Source organism: Bos indicus x Bos taurus, chromosome 11, assembly GCF_003369695.1.
Source record: "Bos indicus x Bos taurus breed Angus x Brahman F1 hybrid chromosome 11, Bos_hybrid_MaternalHap_v2.0, whole genome shotgun sequence".
Classification (NCBI taxonomy): domain Eukaryota; kingdom Metazoa; phylum Chordata; class Mammalia; order Artiodactyla; family Bovidae; genus Bos; species Bos indicus x Bos taurus.
In genome coordinates, this window is record NC_040086.1 from 26,860,369 (window position 1) to 26,878,692 (window position 18,324).

General features: G+C 38.0%; 1 protein-coding gene across 2 annotated transcripts in view; it reads left to right on the forward strand.

Annotated features, from left to right (window-relative positions):
• The window catches only part of CAMKMT (calmodulin-lysine N-methyltransferase), a 439,963-nt gene that overhangs the window by 375,689 nt on the left and 45,950 nt on the right, over positions 1–18,324 (forward strand). For both annotated transcript variants that reach the window (XM_027555153.1, XM_027555152.1), the window contains exons 4-7: positions 1,589–1,649; positions 3,603–3,657; positions 4,714–4,777; positions 12,755–12,821. In XM_027555153.1, the coding sequence (XP_027410954.1) occupies positions 1,589–1,649; positions 3,603–3,657; positions 4,714–4,777; positions 12,755–12,821 (247 nt within the window). The remainder of the gene's footprint in view (positions 1–1,588; positions 1,650–3,602; positions 3,658–4,713; positions 4,778–12,754; positions 12,822–18,324) is intronic.

Genomic DNA, 18,324 nt, shown 5'->3' on the forward strand with positions numbered 1-18,324 from the left:
TCACATTTTTGTTCTTAATCAAGGCTTGAACTTTAGTTAAATATTCTTCCCCTATCATTATTTTTTAAATCCTCAAAACCATCTACTAAAGGCATAAAGAAATTCATCATTGTGGTGATTATATTCACTTGATGTAGAAAACTGTCTTGGGCTCTTCCTTCAGAGAATTTTATAATGTGTTTTAATCTTTATAGAGTTCTTTCTGTATGCCAGGTATTAGGACTTTGGGGTAGTGCCAAAGCTAATGATTAGGATCAGGTTGAAAAATTTCTCCATGTGTTCTGATTATTAGGATAGTTGTTTGAGGTTCACACTCTCTTTGACTCTTTTATCCCTCTTTGCAGGAGAATAACATTAACAATTCTCTTTTTCTTTGAGCTTGTTATGAGTTAGGAATTGTTTTAAATACATTTCATATACTTAACTCGTTTAATCCTCACAGCAATCCTGTGAGGTTGATATTGCAATAATATTATTTTACAGATAAGGACACTGAGGAACAGAGAGGTTAAGTAACCTATCTAAGGTCACCTAACTAGGAAAGGCAATGCTGAGGCTGGAGCCCACCTGAGTTTGGTTCCTAAGTACCTGTAGTTGTAACTGCTACACTCCACTGCCTCTCTGACTTCTACCAAATATAACTCCAGACACTTCATGCTGGTTTATTTTGTTTCTCCCCCAAACTGTCATTTCTACCAGAAACGCCAGGGAGACTGAGCTAGTAAGGACAGGTGACTGGACTTTTCTGCAACAAATGTTCTATAGAGTTGTTTCTTTGCTGTTTATTAATATATGTATATCCATCGATTCTCTTAGCATTTTACTTACCATTTCTTTGACCTCATCTTCTCTGAAATACTAAAAGTATAAAGAAAAAAATTAAGAGCACATCTGTCTTCTCTTTAAGCAATTCATGTTCATCCATGAAAAACTATTGTCTTCTAAATAAATGATTTACAGATGATGATTTTAGGAAATGCTCTTCCACAGAATTTAATGAGTAGGATTATTGTTAAATTGAAAGATGTACAAAGTTGGTGAAACTTAGGTTTCTCAATTTTATACTCCAGTTGGATTTTAGTTGAAGAAAGGAAATAATTATGTATATGAAAAACATAAGTATGGAGTCAGACAAGAAAGGTATAATAACCTCAGTGGTTTTATTTGCTCCTGGAAGTGATTTTGAAGTGAGTATGAGCTACATATACAGTAGGTCTTCGTGATCCTAATGAATTGGCCAAAATGAAGATTCATGTGTATAAAAGTAAGATCTACCTGAAATACCATTCAAAATTTAACTTTGGATGTTTATAATTTTGGCTGTTATTGTTTTTGCTGTTTTGTTGTGATTGAAATCTAGTAAAAATTATTTAGGATATTTTCCTGGGGGAAAAGCTATAATCCAGAAGAAAAGAAATGCATGTGATATGACGTTACTAGTAATAATTACGGTAAGTTTGATTCAAGTTGAAATCACTTATACTGAACATTATTTTTTAAAAGGCATTTCTTAAGAGCATGACTGCAGAGAGTTTTTACAGAAGAAACTTCTGTTATCAAAAAGTCTATATCCTCTTGTGTTTTCTAGGCATCTGGCCGGCTGAAGAAGTCTTGGCTTACTACTGCCTCAAGCACAGTGGTATATTCAGGTACAAAGCTGCACTTAAAAATTTGTTTAGCCCACTATAGGTACTGTATCTACATGTTAACGATCACCATGATTACATTCTTCAAATTAAACTGTTAAAAGTATATATAAGAAAGAAAGAAAGGAAGGAAAGGAGGGGGAAGGTCATGGTGAAAACATGTTGCTTCTGAAAAAGAAATCTGAATCGCCTTTGGGTACTAATATTGCACAGCAAGCTTTTTGCTATGTGTCAAAGGCTTTTGATTTCCACTCAAGGCATTTTATTTCGCTTTGATTTTGGGGAAACGAAAGTGAAGCTCCAATCAATCCTTACTGATTGTAAAGGTCAAAAAAAAAAAAAGACATTCTATAAAGTTCTGCTAGGAAAGTCACTATGGAATATTTGATAAATAAATACCCCACAGCTATTATTTAAAAATGCCATCCCATCCCTTATTTTCAAGGTATTTTACATATCTAACAATATGTACTTGTAAAATATAAATTACTATTACAGATTCATGCTATGAACAAGAATGTTTTCAACTGTGAATGTGCATTATAGATTAAACCATGGATGGGATTACAAAAAAAGAAAAAACTCCTTTTAAAAAAAAATGCTGAACATGTTTGATAGACTCAGAAAATATGGGTTTTTTCATTTCCATTCTCATTTTATAAAAGTCATCCAATATATGCTTCCTTAATAGTCCATTATGATTCCAGACAAGCCATTAGTGATCGTTTTAACAATATATCCTTACAAGATCGGGTATGTGTTGTAACAATATGTATTTACAAGACTGGGTCAATAATATGTAGTTTTTGAAGCTCTGTGGGTCCATATTTACCAAACAGTTTCTAATTGCTTTGAATAACTAAATACTCATTATGTGTATTTCAGAATACGAATGTCCTGGCTTGGCTGCTGCTTCTTTTCCCTCTATTCTCACCTCTCCCTCCCTTGATTCTCTCTCTCTTTTTTTTTCCCCCTCTTGCTGAGGAAATAAACTTCCCAAATTGGGAAGAAGAGACAATCTCTTAAGAGTATAAGCATATAAAGTAAGAACAGGGAAGTGTTGAACTGAGCTTCAGAGCTGCCCTAGAAGTCTGGCATTTGCTCATCTCACTGTGCTTAAGCTTGCCTGGAGCTCCAATCAGCAAGCAGTGGGCCAGAGCAGGAATGTCACACGTTGAGGGCTGATATTTAGGCACAAAGAGGAAGGTAAGTGCAGAGTGCCACCCCAGACTGTCAGCTTTAACTCTGAGCTGCTTTGCTTAGGAGCGGTCAAGTCAGAGCCCAGTCATTCCTTGAGCCTGGGTTTGCTGGCTTAACCATATTATGTCCCCGCATTGTTTATTCACTGTGTTGTGTTGGGGTCTATTGTTATTTAAGTGTTAATTGCTAAATGTTCCTTGTGTAATTGTTCTTTATGGGGGCTGTTCAGCTCTCCAAAATACTGCTGTTTTAGTTGTTTTTTTTTTTTTTAATTCAAGATTGCATGTATTTGTGTGTGTGTGTTGTGTGTGTCTTTCACTATAATATAGGTATATACACACTCACATATATTCTTCATTTACTTGTCTAACTGTTTTTGAAGGAATGAATGTGGATTAACAGTGTTATCCTTTCCTAACAATTATCTTTCGCTACTCTAGCTAGTTTAGTTCTAAAAGACAGCGCCATTGACAGGGGAAAAAAAGGGAACCTTCTCAGATTTTTCAGCTCAGCGGTGGTAATGTTGCAGTGAACACTAATGAGGGAACCCCCACTGGTTTGCCTGCTTTGTGACTTTTCTATTTCATAATTATTTTTAAAACGCAAAACGACATGAGGTAGCCTCGTCATGTCTCTACAACTTCCTGGTAGCGCCGTTCTTACTGCAGATGGCAATTTGTTCTTGTAACATATATATCTCTCTGCCCATTTTCATCTCATTTGTATGGGTTCTACCATTTCTTTTCTCTCTTTCAGGGACCTTGCTGTGTGTGAGCTAGGGGGTGGCATGACATGCTTGGCTGGGCTCATGGTAGGTCTTTTCTCAATTCCAATCCCATTCAGAGAGAGGAACAAAAGGAAAAATGTTCCAGGGCCTCCAACTGCTGGGTCAGAGAACCGTCAACAGCATCAGCTGCGGTCAAGCTGCCGGGTCTTGAGAGACCTTCTAGATTGACTTACTTTCGGATCATATTGATTTTATGGTTGCCTCGATGAGCAGAAACATTTTACCTCAGTGTAGTCAATATCGCTTGTTGTGACATTCCAGGCCTCGCGCAGTCTTTCTTCGCCATAGCAAAAGCATTTTTTTTTTCAGATTATAGTCCCATTTGCTAAGATACAGGAATAGCCCGGCAAATCACAGTTGGAGCACCATGATATAGCTGCTAATGTTTTGCCTGCATTATTACACCAACAAACATGATCCAGAGCGCTCAGTAATTAGATTCTTTTGAATTAGATTGGCCATTCAGGAACGTCGTTCCCCATTCTCTGGGTTCTGAGTCATGTATTCAGGAGATATTATGTAGCAGCACAGTGCATTAGACAAGTTTTTATGTCTCTACAAATAAAAGCATATTGTTACACTGATTGGCATTTGACAAACCTGTCGCTCTTACACAATGTGTCAGGGTTACAGCCCAATGTGCGAGCATGTCAAAGCTCACAAAAAAATTACCCTCACAAAGCCATCTGCCTGCAATGCAAAGTTATATGAAGGGCATCAGGCAGTCAGACAGAAGCAAGCTGAAAGGCAGAGTGACAGCCTTGTATGATGGCTCTACTAGATAAACAGAAGCCCACAAATGAAAGCCTCTCAGAATACCATCATCCGCTGTCACAATGCAATTACCGAACAGAATGATAGCAAGATAGAGGCTCCCGCAAATGGAATGATAAAAGTATTGACTGATTTGATTGAATGATTAAAATAATGCAGACATAAAATGAAAAAAGATTGAAGATTGTTACAGAGAAATAGGTGAGGAAGCATGATACTGAAGGCTTGTCACTCCTGTCTTCACTTCCACACAGACAAGCATATTTGCTCATTGTTTGCTGTGCTCCCCCTTTTTTTTTTTTTCAGGTTGCTATTTCTGCAGATGTCAAAGAAGTTCTGTTAACTGATGGGAATGAAAAGGCCATCAGAAGTATCCTTATTCAGATAGAAAACGGGCTTGTTGTGCTCATTCCTTTTCCTCGGCTGAGTAACAATTGATATAAAGAAAGACAGCATGGGGTATTAAAAGAGAGTTCCCCCGATACACATGATAAGTAATTAAGAAAAAGTAGAAATATATGACATTCATTGCATACGACTATTTTTTTTTTAATTTCGGTGGATTTTTATACTTATTAAAGGAGCTTATGATTTGTGGACCACTCAAAGCAATACGAACAGTTGTTTCATAATAATTTTCAAGCACTCTTGTCCTTTTATTTTTATTGAAATTTGCCAGGATAAAATAAATGATTTAACATTTATTATATCGGCTGTTGCTTGCAAAAATTAACTTTCGGCTTCATGTTCCATTATTACCTTTCTTCTGTGTAGACCATGGATTTGTGTACCTACTCTAATTCCTGAGGAGTCCCCTGGATCTCCCCACTGGAAACAGCTATCAGTTTTTCATTATTTCCTTTTATTTAGGATCATAAAAGCTATCTCTTTTTTTTTCTGCTATGCTATTACAATTCAAACCCCATTATATTAGATTATGCTTTACTAATATGTACACAGAGTTCATGAAAATTGAACTGTAACTAAAAAAGCAAGCATAATTTGTGGCTACTTTAGCAATCGAGCTGATTTGTTCAGGGGCAGTTAACAGCCTTTAGAAATTGAGAGGAAAGGTGGAGGATATATTTGCTCTGGATTTTTTGGTGTGCTTTCTATTTACATTACGAAAGAGGCAATCTACTTATTTGAATTTTAGGCCCCTAAAATGCCAAAGCAGTGTTGATTTTTGTAAGAGGTAAGCATCTTACCTAGAGTTTATTTTTGAATTTTCTTTTTCTACCTCTGCTATATGATTTTTTTAAAATAAAATTTGCAGCCGCTCTATCAGCCTCTTCACACAGGAGGAAGGAGGTACCAGAAGCCCAGAAGCTAATATTGTTCAGCCGCACTTGTATGCTCTACAGAGCCCCACCCAGCTAATTGCCTGGCAGACTTTAAAAAAAAAAAAAAAAAAAACCAGGAAGGAAAAACAGCCAATCACAATCTTGGCCTTTCACACAAGGGAAAGAGATCACAAAAGGTGCTTCCTTTTTTAAAATGCAGGATTTTAATCATGATCTTCAGACTGTCGCAAGTTTCCTAAAATATTCCTGAAGATGAGCGATGTTGCTTCATTCACTGTGCTTTATTCTGAGTTCTTCCCTGCACTGTATCATTTCACTCTGCTCCTCCTCCACATGTCAGGGAACACAGAAAGCAACAGGAAGTCAGGTATGCTAGCTCAGCCCCAATGGATGTTTTTTGGGGGAAGAAAAAGCAGGATTATTGGGGAAGAGGAGGTCATTTTCACCACAGAAACTTCCAGATTGGGCCCAGCAACCTCAAATCAGCAGGTATCTTATTCAATAACATTGGAAACCGATTAGAACTTTTATCAAACTATGGGAAGCATCTGTGGTCAGTATGTAAATTTAATTGTACTAAAATTACTGTTGAGCTAAACTACAGAGCTTCCAAAGAAGGGAAGCCATGCTATTGTCATTAATTAATGCACCTTTGCTTTAAACAGCAAAGATGCCATGCCAGCTCTTGAAATCAGAGAGGAAATCTCAATTCTGTATTCACTCTGCCGGCCTTTCAAAGAAATGATTGGTACAGCCCCCTCCCAAGAAAATGGATTTTTAACATTTGGTCCTCAGAAGCTCAGCCCTGAGAGTGCTTTATTGTGCTGGGTTTTACAATGGGTTTAATATAGCGGGGTGCCAAAGGGCAGGAGGGGAAGAACTTTACAATGTAGATAAAGTAGGTCCTTTCAGGATGCAGACCAAAACTGGTAGCGTGTTTTATTTCATCTCTTAGGACTTCCCTGGCAGAGTTCAGTTTTTATCATGTTGTTCTATGTTTGTGTGCCTTTTTCTGTTGTAACCAGATCTAATTTTTTTTTTTTAATTAAGAGGAAAAAAGCATGCTTAAAGCCTTAAAATTTGGCAACATGTTTTTCCTGCTTTTAATACTAATGTTATTCTTGATTTATTAACAGAGCTTACAACTGGCATTCATGGTAAGCTGTTTTACTGAGTGAGGTTAATATGAATGAAGTTTTTTTTTTTTTTTTCTATCTTTGTGCCCACTTTCTATGAGAAAAACGAATTCACTGAATCACATACTGTTGATGCATATAGATTGAAACAAACTCATTTAAAAATTACTGTTTACATCTTTCTTTTAAAATTTTAGGAAGCCTAAATTATATAGCAGTTGTAGGATATTATCCAAAAATTACTTTCTAAAAAGTAAAAGTGGATGTCAACAAAAAAAAGAGGGAGAAACATTGCCAGAAGCCAGAAAATCTCTAAGCAAAGCTGCTAATTATTCTTAATGGGCAAGATGAGCACATTAAGAAACAAATGAATACATCAGTGAAATGTAATTGAAAATCGACCTGGCAGTCGCACATCACATCTGAGTATTGGCCTGTATATTATTCTCATTATTTAAAAAATTATTTTTGTTTTTCTTGGATCTGAATTGAATGAATGCAACTGAACCTTACTTCCTAGTCTCTTAAGCTTCTAAGAGTCTGATTTTTAACCTTAAAAAAACAGCATTTTCTGATATTTCCTATTTATCATCTGTTATTTCTATTTTTTTAATACATGAGGCAATGAATGGAGACATTCTGAATCTTTATATCATAGAAGCATATCAACCAGTTGCAAGCTTATTTATTGTCTCCCTAAAACATATCAAATGGATTTGGCTATGTCTTCTAGAGCTCTCTACCTTGAACCTGGAAAGCTAGATGTGGATTTGAAATTTATAAGCGGAGATATCTGAAAAGAGATTAAGACTTGAGGGATAAGGGAATGTCATAAGTCCTAAATATTTTCTCATACTCATCGTTAGATGTCCCTGAGGTTCTCCTTGATCCTTAAACTGCATTACTGGGTTTAACCCATAGCCTCCCTAACTGAGAGCTGCCTCTCCCTTCAGATGCCATCTTATCTGTACCCAAAGGGGAAAACAAAGGCTAAATTGGAAATGAGATCATTTGGTTCATCCAGTTTTCAAATTATCCTGAAATCATATGAACTGTGTTCTCTTTCCTTTGGCACAGCCCTTTTAGTGTAATAAAGAAAGAAACCTCCAAGTGCCACAAGATACTCAATAAAGTCTGTAGTTGGTTTGACAATGACATAAGAATAGGGAAGAGAAATGGTATACTGAGTTATTATTGATGCTAAGACCTTTCCGAATTATAATGAACAGAAGTACAACACCTCAGATGAGCAACCCTCTCTGGTACCCTCACTAATTTGCCCAACAAAAGGACCCTGCCTTGACACATCCTTAGTGAACATCAGGCAGGTTATCTGCCAACTATGGCAATGCTTGACAATTCTGCCTCATGCTCCTAACCCAAGCATCTTATCCCCACAGTATGCACAGTCTAGATCATGATCTTGAGCTTAGGATTCTCCAAAAATGAATAAATCTCCTGTGCATTTTAAAGGAGATACCCCTGGCTTACAATATTATTTTATTTAACAGACTCCCTGACTTGAATAATTAATAAATTAAGCTTCATGTGGACTGTGCAGCCTGTGGATGGTTGAGGAATCATCCAGCCTCTCATCCTGGGCCCAGGCCCGTTCCTCCAATATCAGGGTCAGCTCTTCTTCTATATACTAGATAGGTCCAAAGTGCACTCCTCTGTGCCTCACGTTGGGTAGGAGCTCAACAAATAGCTTTGAAAATTAAATTGAAAGTAACTAACAAATGAAGCTAATTAATTAACTAAATGAATTAAGCCACTATTAACTGCATGACATTTCAAGTGCTAAAGATATAGCAGTGAACAAGACAGACCAAGCTCTGTTCTTGGAGGAACTGAGTATACTTTGGCTAGAGAACATTTATACATTTGAAAGACACTGAAAATCTACAGGGCAGAAGTTCTTTGATTCTTTCCAGTTATTTAAATCCTACAGTTAAAATGTTCATATAATTAGTTTTGAGCAACAGAGAAAGAAAATAAAGCTTACCTGCCAAGCCTCACTCTAGTTACCCTCCTCAGCCTCTCATCCCTCCAGAGCTTTTGCCTGAATTATTGAAAAAGATAATAAATTGACATGATTTAGGCACCTGCTATGTGTCAGGCACCTACTATGTGGTATTCCAGTGAGCCTATAAAATAAGCACATTATTCCTATTCCGGAGATGGAGCTCTGAGAAGTTATTTTACCCAAATTTACATAGTTACTAAGTGTCAGAATGAGCACTGGAAGTCAGGATCATTTGACTTCATAGCTTCCCTGTCACGCTCATTAAACTGTTTCACCGAAAACTAGAAAGATTTTGTATCATCTTGCACTGGAAGAGAAGACTTCTCATCTATAAACTTAACAGTTGACATTGCTAACAGAGTTCAAAGCACCTCTAGATGGTACTCTCAATTCATGAGTAATAAGCACCTTCAAGAATATTTTGCAGCCTTTAAATTAGCAAATATTGCCACATCAAGCATTTTTAAAATTCTCCAGAGATCAAAATGAACAGGATTTATTTTATAATTTCATTGCTTCCTACCCTCATCTTTGACATGCAACGAAACTAAAGGTAGCAGAAACCAAGAAAATAATGCTTTGTGAAGCACAGTGTTATTATTATAAAAATACTTATACAATGCCAGTTCTCAAAATGTGTATCAGCTACTGATAAATATAATAATCACTAATTGTAGGAGGAGGCTAATATTGTAAACAAGATTTATATATAATTAGCTTAACTAATTAGTATATAACATACATATATAATTTGTTCAAATAACTACTATACATATATATTTTTTATCCTTAAATGTATATATATACTATATATATACTATATATTAGTTATATACTGTATATAACTAATATATAGTATTATGTATTAGTTATATATATAATATATATACTATATATTAGTTATATACTATATATAACTATATATTAGTTATATACTAATTAGTATATAACAAATATATATAATTTGTTCAAATAACTATTATACATATATATATATATATTTATCCTTAAATGTATATATATACATTTAAGGATAAAAATCAAATAAAGCAAAATTAAGATGGAGCCTCACTCTTGAACTATCCTTTGTTTGAAGAGAAAATCTAGTTATAGAATCCTGGTTTATTTTGGCCACAAGCATATATCCTGAATCTCGTCGAGAAGTCCAGTTGCCAAGATGAGGAGCTTGAAGCCGATTGCTTTTTATCTATTTAATCAGAAATCACATTAAGACTTTCTTTGCACCCAGCACCTCCCACTGAAGTCTTCCAGAAGGTGGGTGCATTCAGAGAATATGATTTGGTCCATGCTGTTGAGCACTGTCCTGGACAGATTGACTCGATTTGATTGAATTTCCTTTATTACCCTGAACTGACACAGAAGAATGATAAAATCTATGATTGGACACAGCGCCAACCAGAGGAACCACCTGAAAACCTGACCTAAACTAAAAGGTGGGGCACAGAATATCAGGATATATCTTTTAAAGCAATATTTTAGTACATGATTGCCATTTTTTTTCCTCTTGGTACTTGTTTTAATATAAAAAACACCTCCTAACCCACAAAATATATTTCCTTCTCAGTTCTAAAAATAAAGCAGCCTAAATACTGCTGTGAATTTTTTCATTAAAAATTGCTTCTAGAATATAAATACATATGCTTGCTTCAGCCTGACCACCTGGAATCACAGGCTTATAAATTGTATAAAAGTATATAGTGTTAAGATGTTTACTAAAAATTATTAATAGGTTTTCCGAGTTATATAATTTAACTTCCCTGTGACTATTTCATAAAAAAGTATACCTCCACTAACAAAATAATATGTTTTGCTTGATAGATTGGTCATGTACTCATACGACGCTACAGGTGTGCCGGGCACATTACAGCGTGTGGTTTGGATGTCATGGAAACGCCGAGAAGGGTGTGGCCATCATGTGGGGGAGCTTAATCAAAGCCAGTTGTCAGTTGGCTCTTTACTAATTTAGTTCTCAGAATAAAGATGTCAGCTGTCCTTTTCTACAAGACATTTCATTTAGAAGACTTTCCTGAAATACTTTCTTCCTGAAATAGACAAAACTGTAGGCCGATGTGTCATTTTAGTTAATCAAAACAAGTAGGCAAATTAGTCTCTTTTATTTTTTTAATGAATGTAATTTAACGGTATTTAATTTGCATACAGGAAAGTTCACCGAGAAAAAAAAAAAAGAGTCTGCTTTATAGCACTTTTGTAAACCTCAACAAAGCCCTTCATTAGGAGACCTAATTGATTTTTCCTACCCACTCCCGCTATCACAGTACCTGCTTATTCACTCAGAGAAGAAATGGGTGTGCCTGGTGTTTCAAGCAGAGATTTAGGTTAAAGTGTCCCGTGGCTCTGTTCTTGCAGGGAGATCTTGGCCAGCGCTTGCTTCAAGCGTTCAGGAACTCTGTTTTTCTGAGCAATAGGGGAACGTCGCTCATCTGCTAGGTGCCCTCCCCATGGGCCCAGTTTAGTTCAGCTTGCAGCCTTCACTGGAATTTTTTAATTTCTTGTTTATTTAAACCTTGCCTTATTCCAAAATAGGGATTTTGAGGCTTCTTAAAGGGGCATCACAGACTCAATGGACATGAATTTGAGCAAACTCAAGGAGACAGTGGAAGACAGAGGAGCCTGGCGTGCTACAGTCCATGGGGTGACAGAGAGTCAGAAATAACTGAGGAACTGGAAAACAACAACACAGGGACACATAGACTATACCATATAAAATAAATGAGGAGGCAAGGGCAGTTAGACAGTAGAAAGCCAAGCAAACATCATGAAGGCAGGAAGAGAGCCAGTACAAAAAAGATAAGCCATGGGAGGGGCACTGTGGCTGTGCAGCTTAGATCACCCATTTGACTCTGAGTTGCACAGGGACCAGAGCAAAAAGAGAAAGAGGAGCAGTTACAAGATTGTTAGTGTCCAGAAGTTGAAGCAAAACTAGTTGATCTGAAGGCCAGTTTTTCCCAGTGTTGAAACCTGACATGATTTCTCCATGACGCTGGCACAGTGTGATGTAATGGACCAGCTCCTCAAAGCATGGCTTCAGTAAATATGGCTCCTTTTGTGCAAGTTCTTACATGCCAGCAGATGGCCAATGGCCAAACTGGAAGTCTGTAAAGATAATTCTCCAAAGGGCCTTTCACTGAACTGACTTTCTTCTTCAGTAATTATATTTAAAAAAAAAAAATTTTTATGTAGACCATTTTTAGTCTTTATTGAATTTGTTTACAATATTGCTTCTGTTTTATGTTTTTGGGTTGTTTTGACCACAAGGCATGTAGTATCTTAGCTTTCCACCCAGGGATTGAACCCACACCCCCTGCATTGGAAGGTAAAGTCTTAACCACTGGACTTCCAGAGAAGTCCTGGTAATGAGTTTTCACTCAAAGAGTCTCCAAGCTTTTCTCCATCTTTCTCTTTTCACTTTCCCCCTCCCAAGTCTTTCACTGTTGGCATTTCTTTAAGAGATTGGAAATAGTTCAACTTGGAGAGTCTCAGAAAACTGCCATTGCTCTCCTCACTGACTGAAAGAGGCTTCCCATGGGGCTTCTAGCTCTTTAGAGCAATCAGGGCCTAGCACCTAAGGTACAGTCATCTCCCTTGACCAGTACCTATCACGCTGGGCCTTGTCAATGTGCTCCCTGAATGTCTATTTCACAGGTGATAAAGCTACAGTCCAGGGAATTAAAAGAGCTTGCCTGTGGCAGGAAAGTCAGCATTTGGTTGCAGAGTCAGTGCTAGACCGGTCTTCTCTTTCCTCACACACTACAAGCTGTTTTCACCCAGGGGATCCCATGTATGACTGGGGGGAGTTGGTTGACAGTCACTGCAGAAGCTTTCTTAACTGTGTCCTGTAGATGTGAGAGACATCATCGCAAGGAATCAGAAGGCTGGTGTGTTTAAGACTGGGAACATATCAAGCTGGTAAGATACCTTTTTGTCTTGAAACACTCTGGTTAAAACTGCTTTTCTCGGTACTATGGGTGATTATTAAAACCATTTATTAAGCACTTGCTGTGGGTCAGGCACTGTCTTAAGCACTTTAAAAGTATCTTATTTAATGCTCACAATCTGTAATGAAGCAGGCAGGCATTTTCATTATCTACAAATAATAGATGAGAAAAATGAAAGATAGCTATGTTAAACACTGTGTTGAGGATGATTTAAGGATTGAGAGAGTACACTATGAGGTTGGGAGAAGCCCAGCCTGGGACCTCCTTGTGAATGGGTCTGTTTCACTGGTGCTCAACCTGGGGGGGTGGGGGGAGTGGCGGGGGAGGCAGTTTTCCCCCTGGGGACTTCTTTACTGTTATAATTGGGATAAGACAGTGGCTACTAGAATCTAGCCGAAGGAGGCCAGAGATGCTACTAAGCATCCTCCAATGCTCAAGACATCCCACCACCACACCCAACAAAGAATTCTCTGGCTCAAAATGTCAATAGTACCAACGCTGAGAAACCCTGTTCTATTTTATGGTTTCAAACTGGTCTAGGTATTCATTCCCTAAACAGAAGTTTCTCCTTCTTATCGAAACTAGGAGAAATGCTTATGCTTAACCAAAGCAACGCTACTATGATGCTACATTTTAAGTTTGCCCTCAAGTAATGAATATCCATTTAGTAGTTTTCACAAGAAGTATCTGTATCTGTGCATTTTTCTTTTACGTGTTTAACCACAGACATTACTGGAAGAACAGTCTTAAGTTTGAAGTAATTCTTTAATTACTGTTAAATCGTCATTCTTTGACATTTTGAGTTTTCTCCGTCTGAGGATGCTTTCCCACCCCGCACTCTGCTCAGCTTGGGGGAAAAAGAAAAGGTGGGTGAACAGCTGCTGCTGCTATTTAGTTGCTAAGTGGTGTCTGACTCGTTTGCGACCCCATGGACTGGAGCCCACCAGATTCCTCTTTCCGTGGGATTTCTCAGGCAATACTAGAGTGCTGATACTAGGGTTGCCATTTCCTCCTCCAGGGGATCTTCCCAACCCAAGGAATGAACCCATGTCTCCTGTCTGGCAAGTAGATTCTTCACCACTGAGCCATTAGGAAGCCCAGGTGAACAGCAACAATGCTTAAAAATTAAAGTGTAAAACATACGGGATGTGGACATGGAGTAGCAATAACTTTTTTTTCTCTTATATTAGCTGGTGAATGTAATGTGTCCATATTTATTTTTTTTAATGTGATATTAGAATGTTCACAGTAGGCCGATGGCATGGGGGCAGTATGCTCTGTGTTTCTCAAATAAATGAACAACCAGTTCTGTTTCCAGTAGGTTTCCAGTAGGTTCAGAAAAACAGCACTCTATTACTTGGATACTCTTCATTCTTAGGCCAGCTTTTATTTCACAGTGCAGACTGCCATACCCTTCTGTGGAGGACTTCATTTTTGGACGTGATTTTCAACCTGGTCTTTTAGTTATCAATCAAAAGCACATTTTCTGTGTTGTCCTCATTTACATTTATTTAATGCTTAAGGTCATTTGTGACCATTTGAGTGTATTTCAGCATATGGAATCAGGGAATAATAGATTTCAGCATCATGCTGTGAAGAGAGATTGTGTTTTTACAAGACATAATGTTGTTTACTGGGTGTTAATAATCACTAATTAATAAACATATCTAGAATTCTAAAATGTTGCATTTTGGTGGAATAAAAATGTCAAGTGTTTAACTTATGGAGTGCAGTAGTATTTTCTATATCCCTTCATAAAATAATGAAGTTACATAAAGAAGCAAAATGTTATTGTTCAACACAGGTTATATCCAAAATGCCTTTGTTTCTGTTTGGTGTTCTCAAAAAATACTATTTCTAATATATGATTCTGAGATGTACCTGGACATATAGTCTATATGGCAGTAGTCATACAGGGACATCCAAGAAGAGGAGATTTTTTTTTTTCTGTCTTTATTTCATATTCATTGTGGTCAGTTTCTTCTCTTTTAAACCACTGTAAGCATTTTGTCCAAAGTCTACGAAAGCACTTTGCCAGAAAGCAAGTGAATGAGTCAGTCTTTGAAATGCCTTGATCTCATATTAAGGAGCTACTTGACCACTTAACCTTCAAGAAGCTAAGAGGAAACTGCCAACCAAGGATGCAATAATCAGCATCCCCTGTATCCACTGCTTTCCCACCCATAACCAGTACAATATGATGAAAGCGTTAGCTCCATGCGAGACGAAATAAAAGGAAATCATTCACAAAAGAGCTAAGATATAGTTCAATATTCTTTTTTAGTGCCTCAATGCATATGCAGAATTTCTTCTCCAAATTGGAGGTGTGGAATAACAGTAGCGACAGATAGCTAAGAGGTATTTACCATAGCTATAAAGCCCACACGTGAGCCAAATATTTCTGCTATTAAAAAGCACTTCAAAGCTTGACATGAAGTTTGTAACAGCTGAATGTCTCCTGTGACTTCATTTGCAAGGAAGATGTAAAAGCAGAAAGGAAAATCGTGATATGAGAACCGTGAACCTAGGAACTGGTGTTTTTAAAAAAAGAACTATAAAGCGATCCAGAAATTTGACAGGCACCCCAAGCTCCTGTTCCCTCTGCCCTGCAATTGTCTCAGGAACCAGCATTCCTCCTGTGACCAGCCTCTTCCTACAGGGCAGACCCAGGTGGGGTGGGGCCCAAAACTTACATTGAGGGTCCTCTTTGGGAGGATGAATTCTATTAAACCTTATTTTGGCAAATTGTATAGAAGCAACGACCACATGAACCCATCACTAGGGCTCCTTGTAGGCCTGGGGAGGGGCCTGTGGGGGGGAGGGGGGTCTCAATATTTAGGCATCATTAGCTTGACAGTGGGAGAAGGCAATGGCACCCCACTCCAGTAGTTCTGCCTGGAAAATCCCATGGAGGGAGGAGCCTGGGAGGCTGCAGTCCGTGGGGTTGCTAAGAGTCAGACACAACTGAGCGACTTCACTTTCACTTTTCACTTTCATGCATTGGAGAAGGAAATGGCAACCCGCTCCAGTGTTCTTGCCTGGAGAATCCCATGGACGGAGAAGCCTGGTAGGCTGCAGTCCATGGGGTTGCACAGAGTTGGACACGACTGAAGTGACTTAGCAGCAGCAGCAGCAGCAGCTTGACAGTAAATCTACTCCTGCTGTCGTAACCACCAGTAGCCTTGCCTAGAATAATGCTCTTGCCTTCCAAACTCTTACTCCCTCTGTTCCATTTTAATGCAAGTGTGACTGTTGCTCACAAGTATGATCGCTCAACTGGAAAGATATGTTTGCAAAAGCCTGGAAGCTTTAGGCCTGGCTAAAAGATGTAGGATGCACATTTGTGAAGGATATAGCCATTGCCTCTCAAAGATCTGAATATAGTCATTTGATGGTTCATTCACTGGTCCATCCATGCAGCCATCTATCAATTTAACTAATATGCCCAAAGTATTCTGCCTGTGAGAACATAAATACAAAGTTATAGCGAATAACTCTTGAGCAAAGAAAGTCATGCCACTAAATATAGCTAGAGTTTGGTGAAAGAGCAAGGATATTTACAGCTTCTCAATTGTTAGGTTTATCTGAAGCTGTCTTCAAAACTGTGACTGTCTAATAAAGAACCATTCAGAACTTCTGATGTCTGCATATTTCTAGGTGTTCCAGAATTAGTGAATGGCGTCATTCTCCAGTTAATAGTAATTAACAGTTACAATATTTTTAAAAATTGATTAAATATACCCTGCTGTGATATTAAAAGTAACTTTCTACTTAAGAAGAGAGTTTATCTTTGTGTGCAAATTGCTAGTGAATTTAGACCTGTGACTTTTTTATTATTCTTTGATAAACCATTAATTTTAGTAAACTGTGGAATTCATAATAACTTTTAAGTCTTTTATAGCCTAAATTTTACCTTTATGTGGGCCCCCAGGATTGGCTATTGGCTCCATTGCCCTGCTACTTTTTAAGATCTGTATCTTCTCGAGGTTCATTTTGCTTTAGAGATTAAATTGGGGATGTGAAAAATGCTTTAAGAATATAAATTCCAACCAAGTGGGATGAAATTGCTACCTTTTCCCAGCCTTCTGCAGTCTTCTCTCACTCTCCTCACTCTCTTCATTCAATGTAGAATTCATCTTCATTCATTTCACTGTTCCCCAACATACATCCTCTCCTTGGGTCACCCAAACCTCCTCACTCTCCTCTAGCACATTGGGTTTTCCTCATCTCTAGTCTTTTCCAGTCTTGTTCCCCTTTTCCTTATCCATATAAATCCTTTCTTCTGGGCTTCCCTGGTGGCTCAGTTGGTAAAGAATCTGCCTGCAGTGCAGGAGACCCGAGTTCTATCCCTGGGTCAGGAAGATCCCCTGGAGAAGGGAACAGCTGGCTATCCACTCCAGTATTCTTGCCTGGAGAATTCCATGGACAGAGGAGCCTGGCGGGCTACAGTCCATGGGGTTGCAACTTAATTACCATTTCCCCCTGCTTTCTCAGACTATGTCAGCTTGCCCTAACCTTTGCCCTCTTTTAACTTCTATTGGCCTTAGAATCATCCCCCAGAAAACATGGCTTCAATTCAGTTCAGTTGCTTAGTCATGTCTGCCTCTTTGCAACCCCATGAACTGCAGCACGCCGGGCCTCCCTGTCCATCACCAACTCCCGAAGTCCATCCAAACCCATGTCCATTGAGTTGGTGATGCCATCCTACCACCTCATCCTTTGTCATTCCCTTCTCCTCCTGCCTTCAATCTTTCCCAGCATCAGGGTCTTTTCAAATGAGTCAGCTCTTCGCATCAGGTGGCCAAACATGGCATATTCTCTCATTATTCAAAGTGTGTTGTTTATTTTCATGTACATTGTTTCATTCATTTTTGGGGTAATTATTTTGATCACCTTCTCTCTGTCAACTACTGTTCTCAGTTGCTAGAGATGTAGTGATGAATGAAACTGAGAAAGTCCATGCCTTCTTGGAGTTTGCATTCTGGGAAGAACTTAAAGGCAAGAACTCTGCTTAATATATTTTATATTCCCTGAAGCAATTAGTACACTTTATCCCTATTACATGAAAGGTTTTAAAGTTTGTATTTGGAGCACACTTTGAAAGATAAAATAAATGACATGATAAATGAAAAACAGGGTAAGACATGAATCTGTAAAGATTATGGAACCAAGCAATTTTTAGTAGAAGGAAGTCAAGCTCAAGAGATTGAGACATCATTTATGTATCAGATAGCTGACTTTCATTTCAGGATAGGCTTCTTTTCAGGCATGCACACGCAGCATCTGTAGACACACTGACATTGTGAGTAGGCATTTATCTGTCCTTTGTCAAGTTGAAGAGGACGGTTAGAAGAAGGTAACTGAGATAAGGAAGCTGAAGGCTCTCTTTAAGAAATTTTCTGATAAAACATACCTGTTAGTGAGTTTTGCTAGAATTACAGTAACAGAATCTCAAGAACCGCTGAGAATTATAG